The sequence below is a fragment of the Euwallacea similis genome, chromosome 24, assembly GCF_039881205.1.
Source record: "Euwallacea similis isolate ESF13 chromosome 24, ESF131.1, whole genome shotgun sequence".
NCBI classification, from domain to species: Eukaryota; Metazoa; Arthropoda; class Insecta; order Coleoptera; family Curculionidae; genus Euwallacea; species Euwallacea similis.
In genome coordinates this window covers 2,628,796-2,644,236 of record NC_089632.1, presented here as the reverse complement: position 1 = coordinate 2,644,236, position 15,441 = coordinate 2,628,796, and the positions used below count along the sequence as shown (strand labels likewise).

The 15,441-nt window shown below is 35.0% G+C and overlaps 1 protein-coding gene across 2 annotated transcripts in view; it reads left to right on the top strand.

The window, feature by feature from the left end:
• The window catches only part of spoon (spoonbill), a 32,833-nt gene extending 17,537 nt beyond the window's left edge, over positions 1-15,296 (top strand). For both annotated transcript variants that reach the window (XM_066401953.1, XM_066401954.1), the window contains exons 2-11: positions 5,549-5,808; positions 5,875-6,039; positions 6,130-6,504; positions 8,121-8,318; positions 10,241-10,468; positions 10,525-10,680; positions 11,000-11,177; positions 11,232-11,447; positions 11,632-11,768; positions 11,825-15,296. In XM_066401953.1, the coding sequence (XP_066258050.1) occupies positions 5,596-5,808; positions 5,875-6,039; positions 6,130-6,504; positions 8,121-8,318; positions 10,241-10,468; positions 10,525-10,680; positions 11,000-11,177; positions 11,232-11,447; positions 11,632-11,768; positions 11,825-11,947 (1,989 nt within the window). In that variant the 5' untranslated portion in view covers positions 5,549-5,595 and the 3' untranslated portion in view covers positions 11,948-15,296. The remainder of the gene's footprint in view (positions 1-5,548; positions 5,809-5,874; positions 6,040-6,129; positions 6,505-8,120; positions 8,319-10,240; positions 10,469-10,524; positions 10,681-10,999; positions 11,178-11,231; positions 11,448-11,631; positions 11,769-11,824) is intronic.
• Positions 15,297-15,441: the final 145 nt, after the last annotated feature.

The following is a 15,441-nucleotide window of genomic DNA, read 5'->3' as shown; positions in this document are numbered from 1 at the left end:
AAATTAGATGGACTAAGAGGCAAGGAAAGGAACTCTTTGACGTACAAGCGTGGAATGCTGCGCATGAGCCTCAGGCGAGGATGACAAACATGCAAGGGCATTAAGAATTTTAAAGATTTTTCCCAGGATATGGATCATATATAAAAAAATAATATAAATAAGGCGTACCCCATCGGAACTCGAATCCGGACCGTCGCAGCAGAAAGTCGGTATAGACCTGCGTATGGCTATTTTCATAATGGACAATTGGCGATGCTTTTAACATTTTGTAATATATTTTTGAATATTATTGCTGCAATTAACACCTTTTATCTCTTTTAGAGAACAAACGTAAAAGTTAATTAACTTATTGTTAAGAACAACACATAATATGTTCATATACAGGGTTGTAGACTAAGCGCGCCTTTTTACCTTTTCGTTTGTTAACAATGTGCATTTTTGCAAACATCTATAACTGTCACTTTCAACAATCGATTGCACATATCTTAAAAAAATTTAATTCTAAGGATGCCAATGTGTTAATAAACTTGTATTAAAATTGAATGTAGAATCCAAAAATGCAATAAAAATTAGGGTGTTCCATTAAAAGCAAAAAAAAATCATTTTTTGTTGTATCTTTTTGTGACAGCCCCTGAATAAATGAAAATATTTTTAAAATGCACCTTATAAGGTCGTACATATAACTGTAAAAAGAATTTTCGAAAAAGACTATAAATAAAGCCGTATTCGTCCGACGCGCGCTTAGTGGAGAACTCTGTATAACACGTGTGTGTTAAAATTTGTTTTCGCAATTATTATCTCGGTTGGTTATGTTTAGTTTAGGTTAGTTAGTAGGGCGTCGTGGGAGAACTTATTCCCCACGACATCATACCGGTATCAGAGAAGCGAGGATAAACAAAGGGACATACATACAGAGTGTTATTTAAGTACATGGCCAAACTTCAACGGGCGGTTCTTTAAATGATTCTAAGATGAAAACTTTATATAAACATAGGTCCGGTAATACTTCGTGTTCAAGATACAGGTCAAACTTTTTTTTAAAATCGTTTTTTCGTAAAAATTTGAATAATCCTTTAGCCGATTTTGTTGAAATTTTGCAGTGTTATTTATAGTTATTGTTATTGAGGCGTCACTGACTTTTTAATTTTTATATTGTTCTCGCATCAAACAACTAAAAACACGATTTTTTTGTCTCTTGAATTTTTTTGCATCAAGTTGTATTTTTAGCTGTTTAATATGGAAAAATATAAAAGTTTAAAAAAATCAATGGCCTATAAATAACAATAATAACCGTAAATACTTCTGTCAAGTTTTAACAAAATCGGCTAAAGAATTATTAAGATTTTCATGAAAAACTTTTTTTAAATTTGATATCCCTTATCTTAATAACGAAGTGGTATCGGACCTATGTTTATATAAACTTTTCGTCTTAAAATCACTCAAAGAATCACCCCTTGAATTTGGCTACGTACTTAATATACCCTTCATAGTTGTATAAAATTTTGAAGTTTTAAGTACTTTTATGATTTTTATAGCACTTTATGCCTTTTATGTTTCACAAACTGACCATTTTCTCTTCATTTGACCTGTTGGACTCGCCTGTGGTTCGTGCACAAACATCATATTCATAAGATATCTATAGTATTTCGTGCTCGTGTAAAATACGAATATCATATACATATATCTATTAGATCTTGTTACTACAGTTGCACTACTTGTTGAGATTGTCGAGACCCAGCTCCTTATGGCTCGTCCGTAAAAAAATCGTACTGTAAGAAGGCGCTTACTAAACTCGTAATGTAAATAAGTATTACGTATCACTTTGTTAATCTGTAAAAAACAACAATTCAGACAATTATGTTCGTCGACATTTTTTGGATGCAATATTAGGATACGAATTATTTTGTGTGTTTTAATCATTGGAATTTAATGCTTAGAAAAGTACTAAAAGTAATCTTTACGGTTGTAAAGATATTACCAACTCCATCCTACGTAATGATCTTTCAATAATGAGCAAATACTTTAAAGATTGAGATTAGGTAGTCGATTACAGAAAATAATTAGGAATTAAGTAGGCAAACAAGCCTTTTGCACCTGGTCGATGATATAACAGGTGATACAGAATCTTTCACGCTGCTTTGAGTTGGTGTTCTGAACAAATTTTATGAGGCAAGAATCGTATAGCGAATCACTACTTTGTGAATAACCGTGACGGAAACATCGTATCAATCCGAGCAAAGGAGAAATAGCGGAATTACTGAGCTATACGTCAAACCAGAAAAAAGCCTTCCACAACTCATCACTTTCTTATTAATCGATACAGATTGAACATAATGAGAAGCAGGTTATTAGAACCCGTAAAGGTCAAGCAATTTCTGCGGATCCAATCGCCGAAAAGCAAATACAGACGGTGGTACTGGCTCTCGATTCTATCCTTCAGGTACGTGGTAAAAGTGGCCAAAAATATGAAGACTTAAACTTGCCTTAGAGTCGGCAAGAGTCGCCGAACCCGGATGTAAATCTTCATGTAGAACAGAACCGGAATCTCGATGCATGCCTCGCTTCAACATCAATTGGGCCAAATTAATTGTAAATATGGCTAACACCTTTACATATTTTACTACTTTCTTATAATCGTGCCAGATCAAATTCGTAGGAAATTCACTCTCGACAGATCGTTTTACTCAAATTTGTCGATATGTTTGTTTACCTTCCGCTCAAAACACAAATAAGCAAATATCTGATAGCTACATAATATTTCATGTTTTGTGACAACAGTATAAAGCACAGTCATTTCCGTTAATTTTATATGATTACGCTGTAATTTGCGATATAGAAGAAAGAGATCAACAGGAACAGGATTATTATAATTCTACAAAGGTTACTTCCAAAAAATCGTTTCACCATCGGGAAGCGATTATATGTTTATGCATATTTTGCGGAAGGTGCGTAATGTCAGGGTTTCTACGATCTATTATTTCACCGAGTAATATTCAGTTAAATATACAGGGTGTCATAAGAAAGTCTGCGAATACTTCCAAAAATTCTCTCTGTGTTAATGAAACGTTTTTTATTGGCCGTGTAAAATTTATGTGGATAACCGATTTTTAATAAAAAGTTTGATTGTCATAGAATACTTCTAGTGAAAATTAACACACGCATGACGGTATCAAACGCTCAAGAAGTAAGGTTTGACACGTTGGCACGTGAAAGGGTTTAATCGAATTCGCTGATTTTGAAAATTTATTAAGCTTTTAAAATGAGATATGACACGTGTCAATAAAAATAAATATCAATACCATGAAAATGCATGATCATGACGGTAAAGGTAATAGACGCAATGAAATCCTATTGGCGGTTAGAAATGTCTATGTGTCAGTTGTGACATTTTCGAAATGATGGGATTGGTGGGTTTCAATTAAAATGACAGTTACCCCGTCATTTTTACTCACCCACCAACGTGATGAGTCATCACTAGCCAACCACATACGTCTTAAATCATGTGTATACAGACAACGCCAATACTTCGCAAAGGATCGAAGCAGCGGTGCGGTTTTAGTGCTCATCACGTACTATTTCAAAAATCACTGATTTGTTGATGTCTATCATATGCACACAAAGAGATTGGAAATCAAGAAAATTCGTGTCAGATTAGAAGTGCAATTGCTGTGCTTAGAGCAATTGTGGAAGTCAATTGTCGGTTGTTTTATGTTAACTTATGACCGTTAAATTAATTTTGGTCTTTATATTTCTCCATCTATCTGTTATTAGCATGAAAATCCCATTTGGTAAAGTATTTGATAGTTCCGAGGTAAATTTTCAAAATAAATACTGTTTTTCTCCTAGTGTCCGCATCAACAAGAGCACTCCACACCAATGACTGTGCGTGCCAAGTTCGCACTAATAGGAAGTTAAATCATTTTAAGTATTGTTGGAAATGTTCTACAATCAAAACATGCTGAAGGCAACCCACGCGAATAACAACAAGAGCGCACTAACTGGGACTTGACTACAGTTTTCAGGATTCTTTGAAAGAATTCTGTAAAACACATTTTACACCAATGATCCTTAGTGTCGATGACGAGGTAACAGAAAATCAAATGAAATCTGTAAAAAAGTCGTCTAAACATCGCGCCAATGCCGCTAAGTATCAAGGGCATATTAAGAGTAAATTATGTCAATGTTTACCACGACCACGACATCTAAATATCACAGGCGTTCTGATGGGAATTCCTCAAATTATTTAAGATTTGTTGGAGTGTTGAATAAAATCTTTTCAATCGAAATATAAATTTTTTTAGTTAATAAAAAATTGCAAATTAGAAAAACTAAACAAAATAGCAAAAAGTCTGTGCTTTTTAATCAAATTTCTGTTAGAAAATAAGAATTAACTTGAAAAAAATCTAAACGTGAGGATCATATTAGTCAGTATTCATGTGAAACTATTCAAAATTCGTTTCGTGTAAAGTAAACTTATCGATTTTTCACTATATTCCTTTGCACTCCTTTAAATTTTCTCTTCGATTCGCATTGTTTATTTTATATTTCACTTCACAGGCTTCCCATATCGCTTTCCATTCAACCGATTGTTTAAAAGCGTGCAATTATGAGATTTTTTAGCAGGAAAACTGCTCGCGAAAAAATCTTCATGCTGTCGGTCGCAATAAGTCACCCGCTAACGGAACCACCTGGTAATTAGAGGATTAATGATGGTATAGTTAGTCGTATCTGCGTCTGCCAAGAACAGGAACACGTTCGCCAACACTGTGGGTTAAAAACCGGTATGGAATTTATGAAGCATGGCACTGCCACCCATCAGCAGACTTTTACCATAAGAAGGCCGATAATCTTTTAATTAAAAAAAAAAGAGTTTTGGGCAAAAGAGGCTCTTGGTTTTTTTTTAAATTTTCTTTGATTTCTTCAGCTCTAAAATTGTTACTGGTCATCCCTAAATTTACTACGATTTCAATTAAATTTGAGGCACAATTCTAGCATGTATAAAGAAGTCGTAGTAGGGAAAGTCGAGTTTGAGAAAATTAAAAATAAATAAACCAGTCGTCATTGATGTAATTTTAGTTACGCATCGCCCTTGACTGGGGAACACTATTTTTATTGTTCGTATACTGTTAAAATGATTGTTGTGTAGATTTGCGATGATGGGAATAACTTCGGTTAAACTTGGAGGTTTACCGAAGCAAATGTGGGATTTACCTAGACGTAAATCCTAACATGTTAGTGCAAATATTACAATACTAATTTGAACTAACTTTACCTACGTATTTAGTAATATTCAAATAATTATTCAAATTTATATGTATAATGGTGACCATTAGTATGCAGAGCTTTCCGGTAATAAATATCATTTAGCTGACCATTTACACAATGTGACAAACCGTTGCAAAAATTTATAACATAAAAATCTAATGGTTTACAATGTAACAAGGCATCAATTGGACTGCCCTATAGGGAGGGTATACGATTAAGCTATGTCACCACTTTTTCCAACATTTTTGGCGAAATTAATTATGGTTTTTGTTTCGTTTCTCAGGATTGTATTGTTCATTTTCGGCCCAGTAATCGTGGATCGATCAAGTTATGGCCCCGTCCCCAATTCGTCAATTATTAGCGTGGAGTTTGCCTTCTGTTGCCGTTCTTCTCAGCTATTTGTGGTACAAAAAGAGGAGAATTGGAGCTCCAAGTGACACAGGGGGTTCCAAGCCCATAGAAGAGGAGGAGTACGTTGAGAAGCACGTGGGGCCAGCTGAGGGGTCCGAGCTGCTGGATTTATCCATCCCAAGGGAGAATTCGGTAGGTTTGGTAAAAATTTTCGTAAAATTAATATTTATTCCCAAATATCTGCGACTGATTTTTTAGATTTTACATCAGAATTCACCCGTGACGACACCGACTAAGTTCAACAGGTCGTTGAGTGGCGTGGATACTGCGCCCATTGACATTGTCTACCCGCGAGACTTGAAATCGTCCAAATCCAGCCCTGTAATTATATCCGATGAGGACTTGGATCTAGAAATTGAAAAGGTAAGCTATCATCTTGCTATCGTGTGTTTCTTAGGAAGATTCAGAATAATCTTGACTGAATGCACCTGGTCTTTACAATTTCATTTTTAGATCAAATCTATGAAAACCCAGTACAACTCTCCGAACAAGATTTCATCAACTCCATCAGGCACATCTTCCCCTGTGAAGTCTGCGGCGAATTCTCCTTCACCAATCGCCAATCCTGATTCGGCCACCCAACCGATTGAAATTTTGGAATCCAGTGAAGAAGTGTCAAAACCAGCTGAAGTTACTCCCATCAAGAAAGAGCCATTTGAGCATTGTGTTGTGGTTACTAAAAGTGGCGAGAAAGCGGGGAAAACCAACGAGTTAATCCAGAATTCCACCCCTAAAAGGGGTAAAGGAAAGAAAAAGCAGGCGAAGGCTTCTAAGATGATGGCTCAGAGCGGCATCATCAATGTGGAGCAAGAATTGACTGTATTAAAGGTAAATTTGAGTTGATGATATTACTGTAAATAGAAGATTGGATAATTAGAAAAGAGTTAGATTTTGCTAAAAGCTTCCTCCTAAGTGGAGACCTTTGGGCAGACCTGTGACGTATCTTCAAGTTGCTAATAAATTGATTTGGTGGCCCTAAGATTCTTGAATGTCTTTCTAAAACGCATGCGAAGTAACTTAGAGGTAAGGGTACCATACATTAACCATGAATAAAAGGCTGTCCCCTTAGTTGAGCTGCCAGTCAAAGGTTAAACGACGAAATCGTCGTTGAGCTATCCTAAGAACTGTCATAATACAGTTCCTGGAAACCTGGAACTTGTGTTTATCGTTGGTCCCAATATCAATAATCCTTTGAAAGACTCGTGGGTATTTATATGGCTCTCTCCGTAACAGACGGTATAAAATCACCCACCTCTTAAATGTATCTGAATTTGGGAATACACAAAGAACATGAGCTTGGGATTTAGTTTGGACAAATGAGCTACATTTGTTCAGGCTAAAGGATGACATGAAAACCATTCGCCAATGGGGCAGTATTATGTTATTTAGATGTTGACGAAAACCATACAGGATAATTCTAAATGTTCTTGCACAAAATTCTACCGTAAAATTTTCAGCTTTGTACAACCACATGCCATCTATTACGATTAACAACTTAGCTTAATCCAAAATTTGACGGTGTGCCAAATACATGGAGTCGAAGTCATTTATTTACAACGTTTATATGTTATTATTTCTTTTATAATGGCATCATTTAAGCTAAATCTCAGATTTAGGGGCGACAAATCGAAATCTGCAATGTAATGGCATATATAATACTATGCAAATGTACAAAAGCAAGATAAAAAGGTTTTAAATAAAGCAAAAAATTATACAATTAAAGAGCGAGTGAACGCTGCTGATAATGATTCAAAAACTATATGGAAATTAATAAGTAAACCAACAAACGATCAATCTTGTTAACAAAATCGGCTTTCCGAAGATGACTTGCATTACCTAACGAATTTAATGATCATTTCATTCGGTATGCGGATGCTAGTGGCATAAATAAAATAAATACTAATAACAAATTGTTGTATCTGGATTTTTCTGCTATCATCATCACATAGATTCACATGCCTCTAGTAATTACGAGAGAAATTCTAAAAATAACTCATCATTTCAAAACCACAAAAAAGCTCGTTTTAAAACGAAGTACCAATATTTTTACTAAAAGTCTGTATAAATAAATTTTGCCTACCGTTTCAAAGGTTAATAAATGTGTCCTTAAGAGTATTTTTCCCACGGGTCTTAAGACGTCCTCTAGTTAAGCCAGTTTTCAAAAAACCCATCAAGGATACTCAAATTATTGGCAAATTAGTGTACAATTAATATTTTAATATCTTTTTTTAAAGAGTAATATATAATACTTTTTTTTATATATCACTCTTTCTTAAAGATACAGTTATTTTTTGTCTGGAGACTCCCTTCTAGCTGGAGAACATCTCTGCTAGTGGCTCTCCATGTTTCAATCAACTTTTTTTTCAAAGGCCTTATATATTAAGGATTATGTTACTACGGACTCTATTGCTGTTGGTTTAAAATAATTCAATCTTTTTCCACAGATATCCATCGACAAGGAAAAAGCAATGAAGAATTCCGCCGTAAAGGCAGAAAAGAAACAGTCAGAAGACGCACAAGAATGCGTCAGCCCTCATAAGATTCATCGGAAAAATTCCGGACGGGATTCAGCGAATCATAGCCCATCTGATGTCATGTTAGCTAGTCCCAGTTTGAGCAGTATGTCGGATAATCATAGCGAGGTTAGTTGACAATAAAAGAAATTTTGAAATCTGCAAAAACCGTAGACTATTAGTTCACGTTAGAGGCTGTGTATACATAAATCAGGTCTTGGAAAAAATAATATTACGGCAAACAAAATTTCTAATTGATATTTTCTGTTTCTTATTGTTGGTGACGGTTACATAAAATGGCTGGTTTTATCGGTTCTGCATAATTGATAAGAAATCCACTCAATTGCAGATAAAAAATATCATTGATGAAAGGTGGCTGTAGAGGCTTAGTTTGCCGATATCAATGAATAAAGCGCCTACTTATTAGGTAGCCTACTTAACCTAATATTGCCATATGGTAAGAATACTTTTTTAGGTTTTAAGTGTGTTTGTCCATTTCCGCAAGACTTTAGCAACATTATTACATTTATTTTTTTATCTAATAATTACTGAAAATATAATTTATTCAATAGGAAGCAGCAGTGCTTCTGTTCCCTCATAAATAATTCAGACAGATTAGAAACCAGTTTTATTTGCACCCGTGTATTGATATTACCAACGTCATAACAGGTTGGAAAATGTCACTTGGTCCTCTGCTTCTTTCCATGACGGATAAGTACTTCCCACTTTCATTTAGATGCTCCACTTCTTGACCCATTTTGTCAATTTCTAGCATTTTTCTGAACAGTAGTATATACATCATTTACAATATTTATGCTGAAAAATACGCAATTTGAGCATATTGAGAGCTCAAATCTTTAATCTTTTTAGCAGAAAACTAATCTTTGATTTAATTAACGGCATGGTAGATTCATGTCAGCTAGTAATTTTTCGTAGCAGACATCAAATCCAACGTATTATAGAATTCATTCAGTTTATAAATTCATATTACACCGTGGAAGATTTCCTGAAGATACTGTCTCAAGGTTATGGCTAGTGTTGGCGCTGCGCGTCTCGGTCAAGTTTGTTGGTAGATTTTCAAATCTAGACATTAATGAAACACTAATTTATTCATCTATACGTTACATCTATCTCATGACCTCATTGCCTCGCCATTCTATAATTTAATGAAATGTTTTCGCTGTCAACAATCTCGTTCAGATTGTACGAAATTATTTACTTCAAGCCCAAGTGATGTTCAAATTTAGTCATCATGATTCTTGCGTGTCTCTGTCCCTGAATGCACGGAAATGATTTTTGTTATGGCTACATCGCAGTGATGTCACCATGATCTCTTATTTCTTATATATCCCGATTGTGCCGACCCGTGACGTATTTGTGGCGACAAAATGGGGTCATAAGGACAATAATACATGGCAGTTTTTCGTTAAAAAAATGGGACCATTTCAGTGGAATGCCGGCAATTGTTTGCTGTGTCCAGTTATAGTAGGTCGTTAGTTAATTCATTGTCTCCCAATTTTTTCGACCCTGTCTAGTGATCTGAAGTGATTGAACTCCCCACCAGTTGCCAGTAATTGTAGAAGGTTTTTCCTTTATTTGGTATAGGTTTAGCATAAATTAATTCATTTCAAGCAGAGTCGTATAGCTACTTCATGGAATTCGCCCCTTAACTAATTTCATCAATTACCATAAAATAGTTCAGAGATTGAATGAAAATATTGCAAATTTTGCTACTTTCCACAAGAAATCACGTCGTTTGAAAAATAGGAAATAAAACTTATATTCAATTATCAAACTGTTAAAGGGCCATACTTCAATTTCGATGTACGTATAATAACAATTTCGGTTGTAAGATATTGAAAAATTGCCAGTCCTTAATCTCTATCTGCTTCTAGTTTCTTTCAAAGCTGGGGATATTATTACAATTTCCTTAACTCAAAACAGGCTCAAAATTAAACAACTGAATGGGTCTTTGTCTTGGGTAACAGAAGGGGCCCAGATTGATTCAAAAATATCGTTAACAGATGTTTACATACATATTATTATTTTAGGGTTCCAGTGATAGCGGAAAAGGCGGAAGCGACTTGGCCACCCCACCACCTTCGCGTACCCCACAATTAACCAACAATTCCACTGTATCCGTCACTTACGATTTCGTGATTTCCCAACATTTGGTGGGAAAGCTGATAGGTAAACAGGGCTGCTTTGTGCAGCACGTGAAAGACAAGTCCAACGCCCGAGTGTTTGTTAATAGACATCCAACTAATAATCGTTTAAAGGTACTTGAGTGAACAAATTTTTCAAAAGAAACTGTTTGAATTTAACCTGCCTCTAGTTATGTACAATCGAGGGAACTCGGACCGAAATAGACAATGCTTTGAAGATGATCCGAGAAAAATTTCCACTGAAGAAATATTTGGAAGTCACTTTGGAGCAAGTACACTTGACCCCAGTCATTCCTACGGTTTCTCTCATTCCCGATTATTTATACGTAAGTAAAACAACCGAGTGATAACTTTTTATGGTCTCAGGGCCGGTTTTTCGATATCCTGCTAAAACTGCATATGAAGTCAATGGTTTGTGCGAATTCCAAAGGGGTTTAAGTTAACTGATTTACTTCAACTGTTCGTTAAGTTTCCATTTCAATTTGAAAAACTATTCATCTGTCAGTTAAATGTTATCTCACAGCTGTGGCTCCCTAATTGGACATTGAGGAACCAGTTCTCAGGCATTCTAACCTGAAACTTAAGTTTTCTTCACTATGTTATTCCTTTTGTTGTATTTGTGTGCAAGTTTAAGTGCCTTTCCAGTTGAAACTCATTGAAGGCATCAACAATGACACAATCCTAAGCTACATGGTGACCCCCAGCCATTTGTTTATGCAACAACCGACACATCCCACCTTTCCCAGTCTCAGTCAACTAACTGGGTACATGAACATGTGCTACAGCAAGCAGGAATCTCCTTTACTACCTTATCCCATTCCAGGTAGTACCGTGATTCTCTAATTCTTTTAGTATTTGAGAGAAAGTTTTTTTGCAGAGAACACAGTTTGCTCGGCGTTCTCTATGGATTCCTGGTGCAGGGTAATGGTTCTCTCTAGCGACGAGGAGACAGACAGTTCCTACGTGAAATTCCTCGATTATGGTGGCTACGGCCACGTGGATAATAACAACCTTAGGCAAATCAGGCAGGACTTTATGCTGTTGCCATTCCAGGCGGCCGAGTGCATTTTGGCCAACGTTAAATCCAAGCGCGGTAAGTGAAGTCCTTTTTCCACAGGAAAATGTTTTTGCTGGTATAATGTAGTAGCAATTTACCTGGGACAATTACATAAATTATTTTACAAGGAAAAAATATCCAAGGTAAGCGGCTTAGTAAAAAATAACTAAATTTTTTTGCTTATTTTAGCGAATAATAAATAAAAATTACTTCGTTGCAGAGGACGGGTCATGGCCTGATGCCGCCTATTCCTTTGTTGCCGAAATTACCAAAGGTTCAGTAATTTACACGCAAGTGGCGGATTACACTTCCGACGGGATTCCTTTAGTCCTGTGTTATGTTGTACCCAATCATACAGTAAGTTTGCTTCATCAAGTTCTGTAAAAAAATTGTTAAGCACCTTTGAACTATAGGAACTAGTATTCCTGAATCGAAGGCTGGTGGACGCAGGTTTTGCCGAGTGGATAGCCTCCGAAGAGGATACCGAGCCCACGCACTTGCAACCCAATGAAGAGGAGCCCATCGAGGTTCTATGAATTTTCCTTTAAAGCAATTATTACCCGTTATTTTCGCGCGCTCGCTCATTCTGTATGATAGTAGATTTCTCTTTCAGTGAACGTTTTAGACGGACTCAAAGTGAACAACGACAAAAAACGCGTACTTGTCGAATTATGGGATTAAAATTAATTAGTATCGATAGCTTGCGCTTTGAGTCTCTCTATTTACGATAATTAAATAGTTATATTAGGTTTTAGGCTATTGACTGATAGTATGATTAAGTATACGGCGTGTCCAAATCCCTATTTATAGTAGTTATATTTATACTAGTTTGCTTTGCGATCAGGGGAACGTCGGTATATTGCGTCGGAACCGTTAAGATTTGTTAGATAATAATGATTTACTGATTTAATCAATTGTAGCGTTTCGTTACAGTGAAAGAGAGCGTTAAATTTTCTCAAAGAAGGAGGCTTTATTTTGGTTTAAACAAATTTGCATCTTTTAATAATTGTCTTTTTGTTTTCGAATGTAGTGGGTCCTGGGTTAGAGAAGGGGAGTCGGTTAAGAAAATGCGGCAGGAACAGGTTTTTTCTGGAAAACTATTATGAATGTCATTTAAAAACAGGAATTTTCTTTCCTGACTCATTACGAACAATTTTATTATAATTACAAGTCGTTTGGTCACTTCAAAATAATAATTTTTATGACAATTTTCAAACTGTTTCAGTGCAAGCGATTGCCGAATTTGTCGTGTTTTCCTCCAAGTAATGTTGACCAATACAGGGTCTGAGTATATCTATGGGATGGTAAGCCATGTTTGGTGTAAGTTTAATAGTTAGGTAATGCAAAATTTAAAAAAAAATACAAGTCATCGAAGATGCACCTTGGAACACGAAAATTCAAAAATATAATGTTACTGTAAATAATGGTTAATTTTTTTTTAACACTAACGTTATAGGAAAAAAGCAACTGCTCGACTTACCCACATATCTCTTAGATAGTAATGCACAGTGCTAGTTTAAACTTATGCACTTACGTTGAGACCAAAAAAAAAAAATCGAACAGGAGTGTAACGTTTTTGAAGTGCGCATGCCCTAATATCTCAAACACCACTTAATTGAAATTTGATTCTAACGTTTCAGTTGCTAAATGTGTTTCAAGTGTAAAGCCGAAATCCCATGCGTTCGAAAAATTACATTTCCCTAATTGACTTTGATGTTGACATTCGTCATATCCGGAAAGATGCTTTAATTTGCAGTCTTACAATGCACTATAATCACCAGTCATCTTCCCTCATTTAGGTGCTTTAGACCTAGATGAATTGCTATGATTTTAAAACCAATTTTTTCAAGTTGATTATGTATAAGATTTTTCAGACGAATGAGACGACGGTTTTATCGGTCGCATGCAATTATGTAACGGAGCGAATTATGCCAAATTTTAATATTTGTAATAAAGGTTACTCGCATGAATGCTAATAATATTAATATTCACATTCAAGTATCGTTTAACCATTAAAGTTGTTGCTTCATTAAAATGTACCCATTATAGTGGCATAAAATGTGAATAGACGAAATTTAAGAAGAAAAACTAAATTGGACAAAATGACACACGTATGCATGCGCATTAAATACTGGTAACGCTCCCGTTATTTGATTCAAGAATAAATGTTTGGTACAGGAGGAAAACAATTAGAGATAAGACCACGAAACTTTATATTTGTTAAATTAACAAAAAGTTCTTCTGAAAGAATGCTAATATAGAATGTATGTAGAGAAAAATTATGTAGTATATAGAAAGTATGAAAGTATGTACTCTATTGATGAAATTTTAATGATGATTCTATATAAGGTGTACATGACTGTCGTACATGTGACGTACATGTTGTACATGTACGTCTTATATCGAATCATTCAAATTTCATTAATTATGATTATATAACGAATAGTGAACCAGTGAAATAACTAACTGTGGACATCAAAAAATCATATTTGTAATTCAAAGAAAAAATATGTTACTATAAAAAAACATTGAATATGTGTCAAGTGCCAATTTAGGGCGCTTTGGAACAAGTATAGTACAAAGTTGGTACCATTTCGAAGTGCATTGGGAATGATTAATGATCGCTTTTTTATTTATTAGCAAGACAACTCCAAATTCCGAAGCATTTATTAACTAAAAAATATTTCAAGGTACACTCAAAAAATGAAAATACCACATTTTTAACGGTCGAAAACATTGTACATTATATGTACGTAAGCTACTAAGAATTTCAATAATACGTAAAAGTCCTTGAGGGGCTGTGTACGTCTTCTGTTATTCTCGGGTCAGTTAGTTGGCCTAACAACTTAAAAAGTCGTGAACGCCGTTATAATGAATCCTCCCATTATAGCAAAATATCATCCGTTTATGTACGGAGCATTACGGACTCCTACCAGAGTGGTCTATGTCAGAAAGTTATATATTTTCAGAAAACGGATATGAACTGCCACTAAGTTTAAGAATACCTTCGTCTTATTTTTATGAACCAAGGTGAAAATACGAGGTGATGCAAAAAATAGGGGTGGTCCTACTTGGAATGCCCTGTACATGAGCTTACCACCCTATGGACCCTTCATCGCACATACATGAAGACGCTTTTTATAACCAATGCCCTGTATTGCATCAAATTAACTTTCGATGATCATATTCAATGCTTCCTCAAATTGTAACGATCATTTTACTTGTAATCTAATAACCGCAAAATGAATATTTAACCTATTTTTTTAACCTGAATATAGTATCTTTTTACTATTAGTTAGGATTTTGTACAAAAAACGACTTTGACCACTTTAATTTCATGTTTGTAATCGTTGATTGGTTGGTGTTCTACACAAGAGAATTGAGAATTATTAAATCTTTCTTTGAGACGGTTTTACTTATTATTTCGACGGCTTCGTGAATTATTATTTTGAGTTCTTTGTAAATATATTTGGCTTAATTATGTAGCACTGTCTTTTGTTAAATATTCAATAGCGATTTTGCTGTAAATACCGGTTTGCACCTTGGTGAATGCCATTTGCCGGGATTTTCACTCAGAACGGTTATCCTGCGCTTCTTTTTTTAGCTAATTTGGCATAACATATAAGTATTTTTGTTGTATTACTGGCTTATAAAACGGATCTCCCGATGAGCTTTCAACAGATTTTCTTGGAAGCCATTCTGAGTGATCTTTTGAACATTTTATTATAATGTTTGATTACTTTTTATATTTTTTTTCATTATTATGTTCTCGTAGCTGTTTTGTATATGTATATTTAGCTGTTTCGTGTAATATAAATAGACTTTTTGGATTTTTGTCTTTGATGATGATATTACTATTAATAAAATGTATTTTTAAAACGGTAACGACAGTTTTCCTTTCCCATTTCTTGGAATAAAACAAAAACAGTATAAATTAATTTAAATGAAACTCAATTCACGATTCGCAACGTGTATCATAGCAAATAGCATTTTTCCACTATAACTACCGACTTCTTAGAAATTTTAGAAT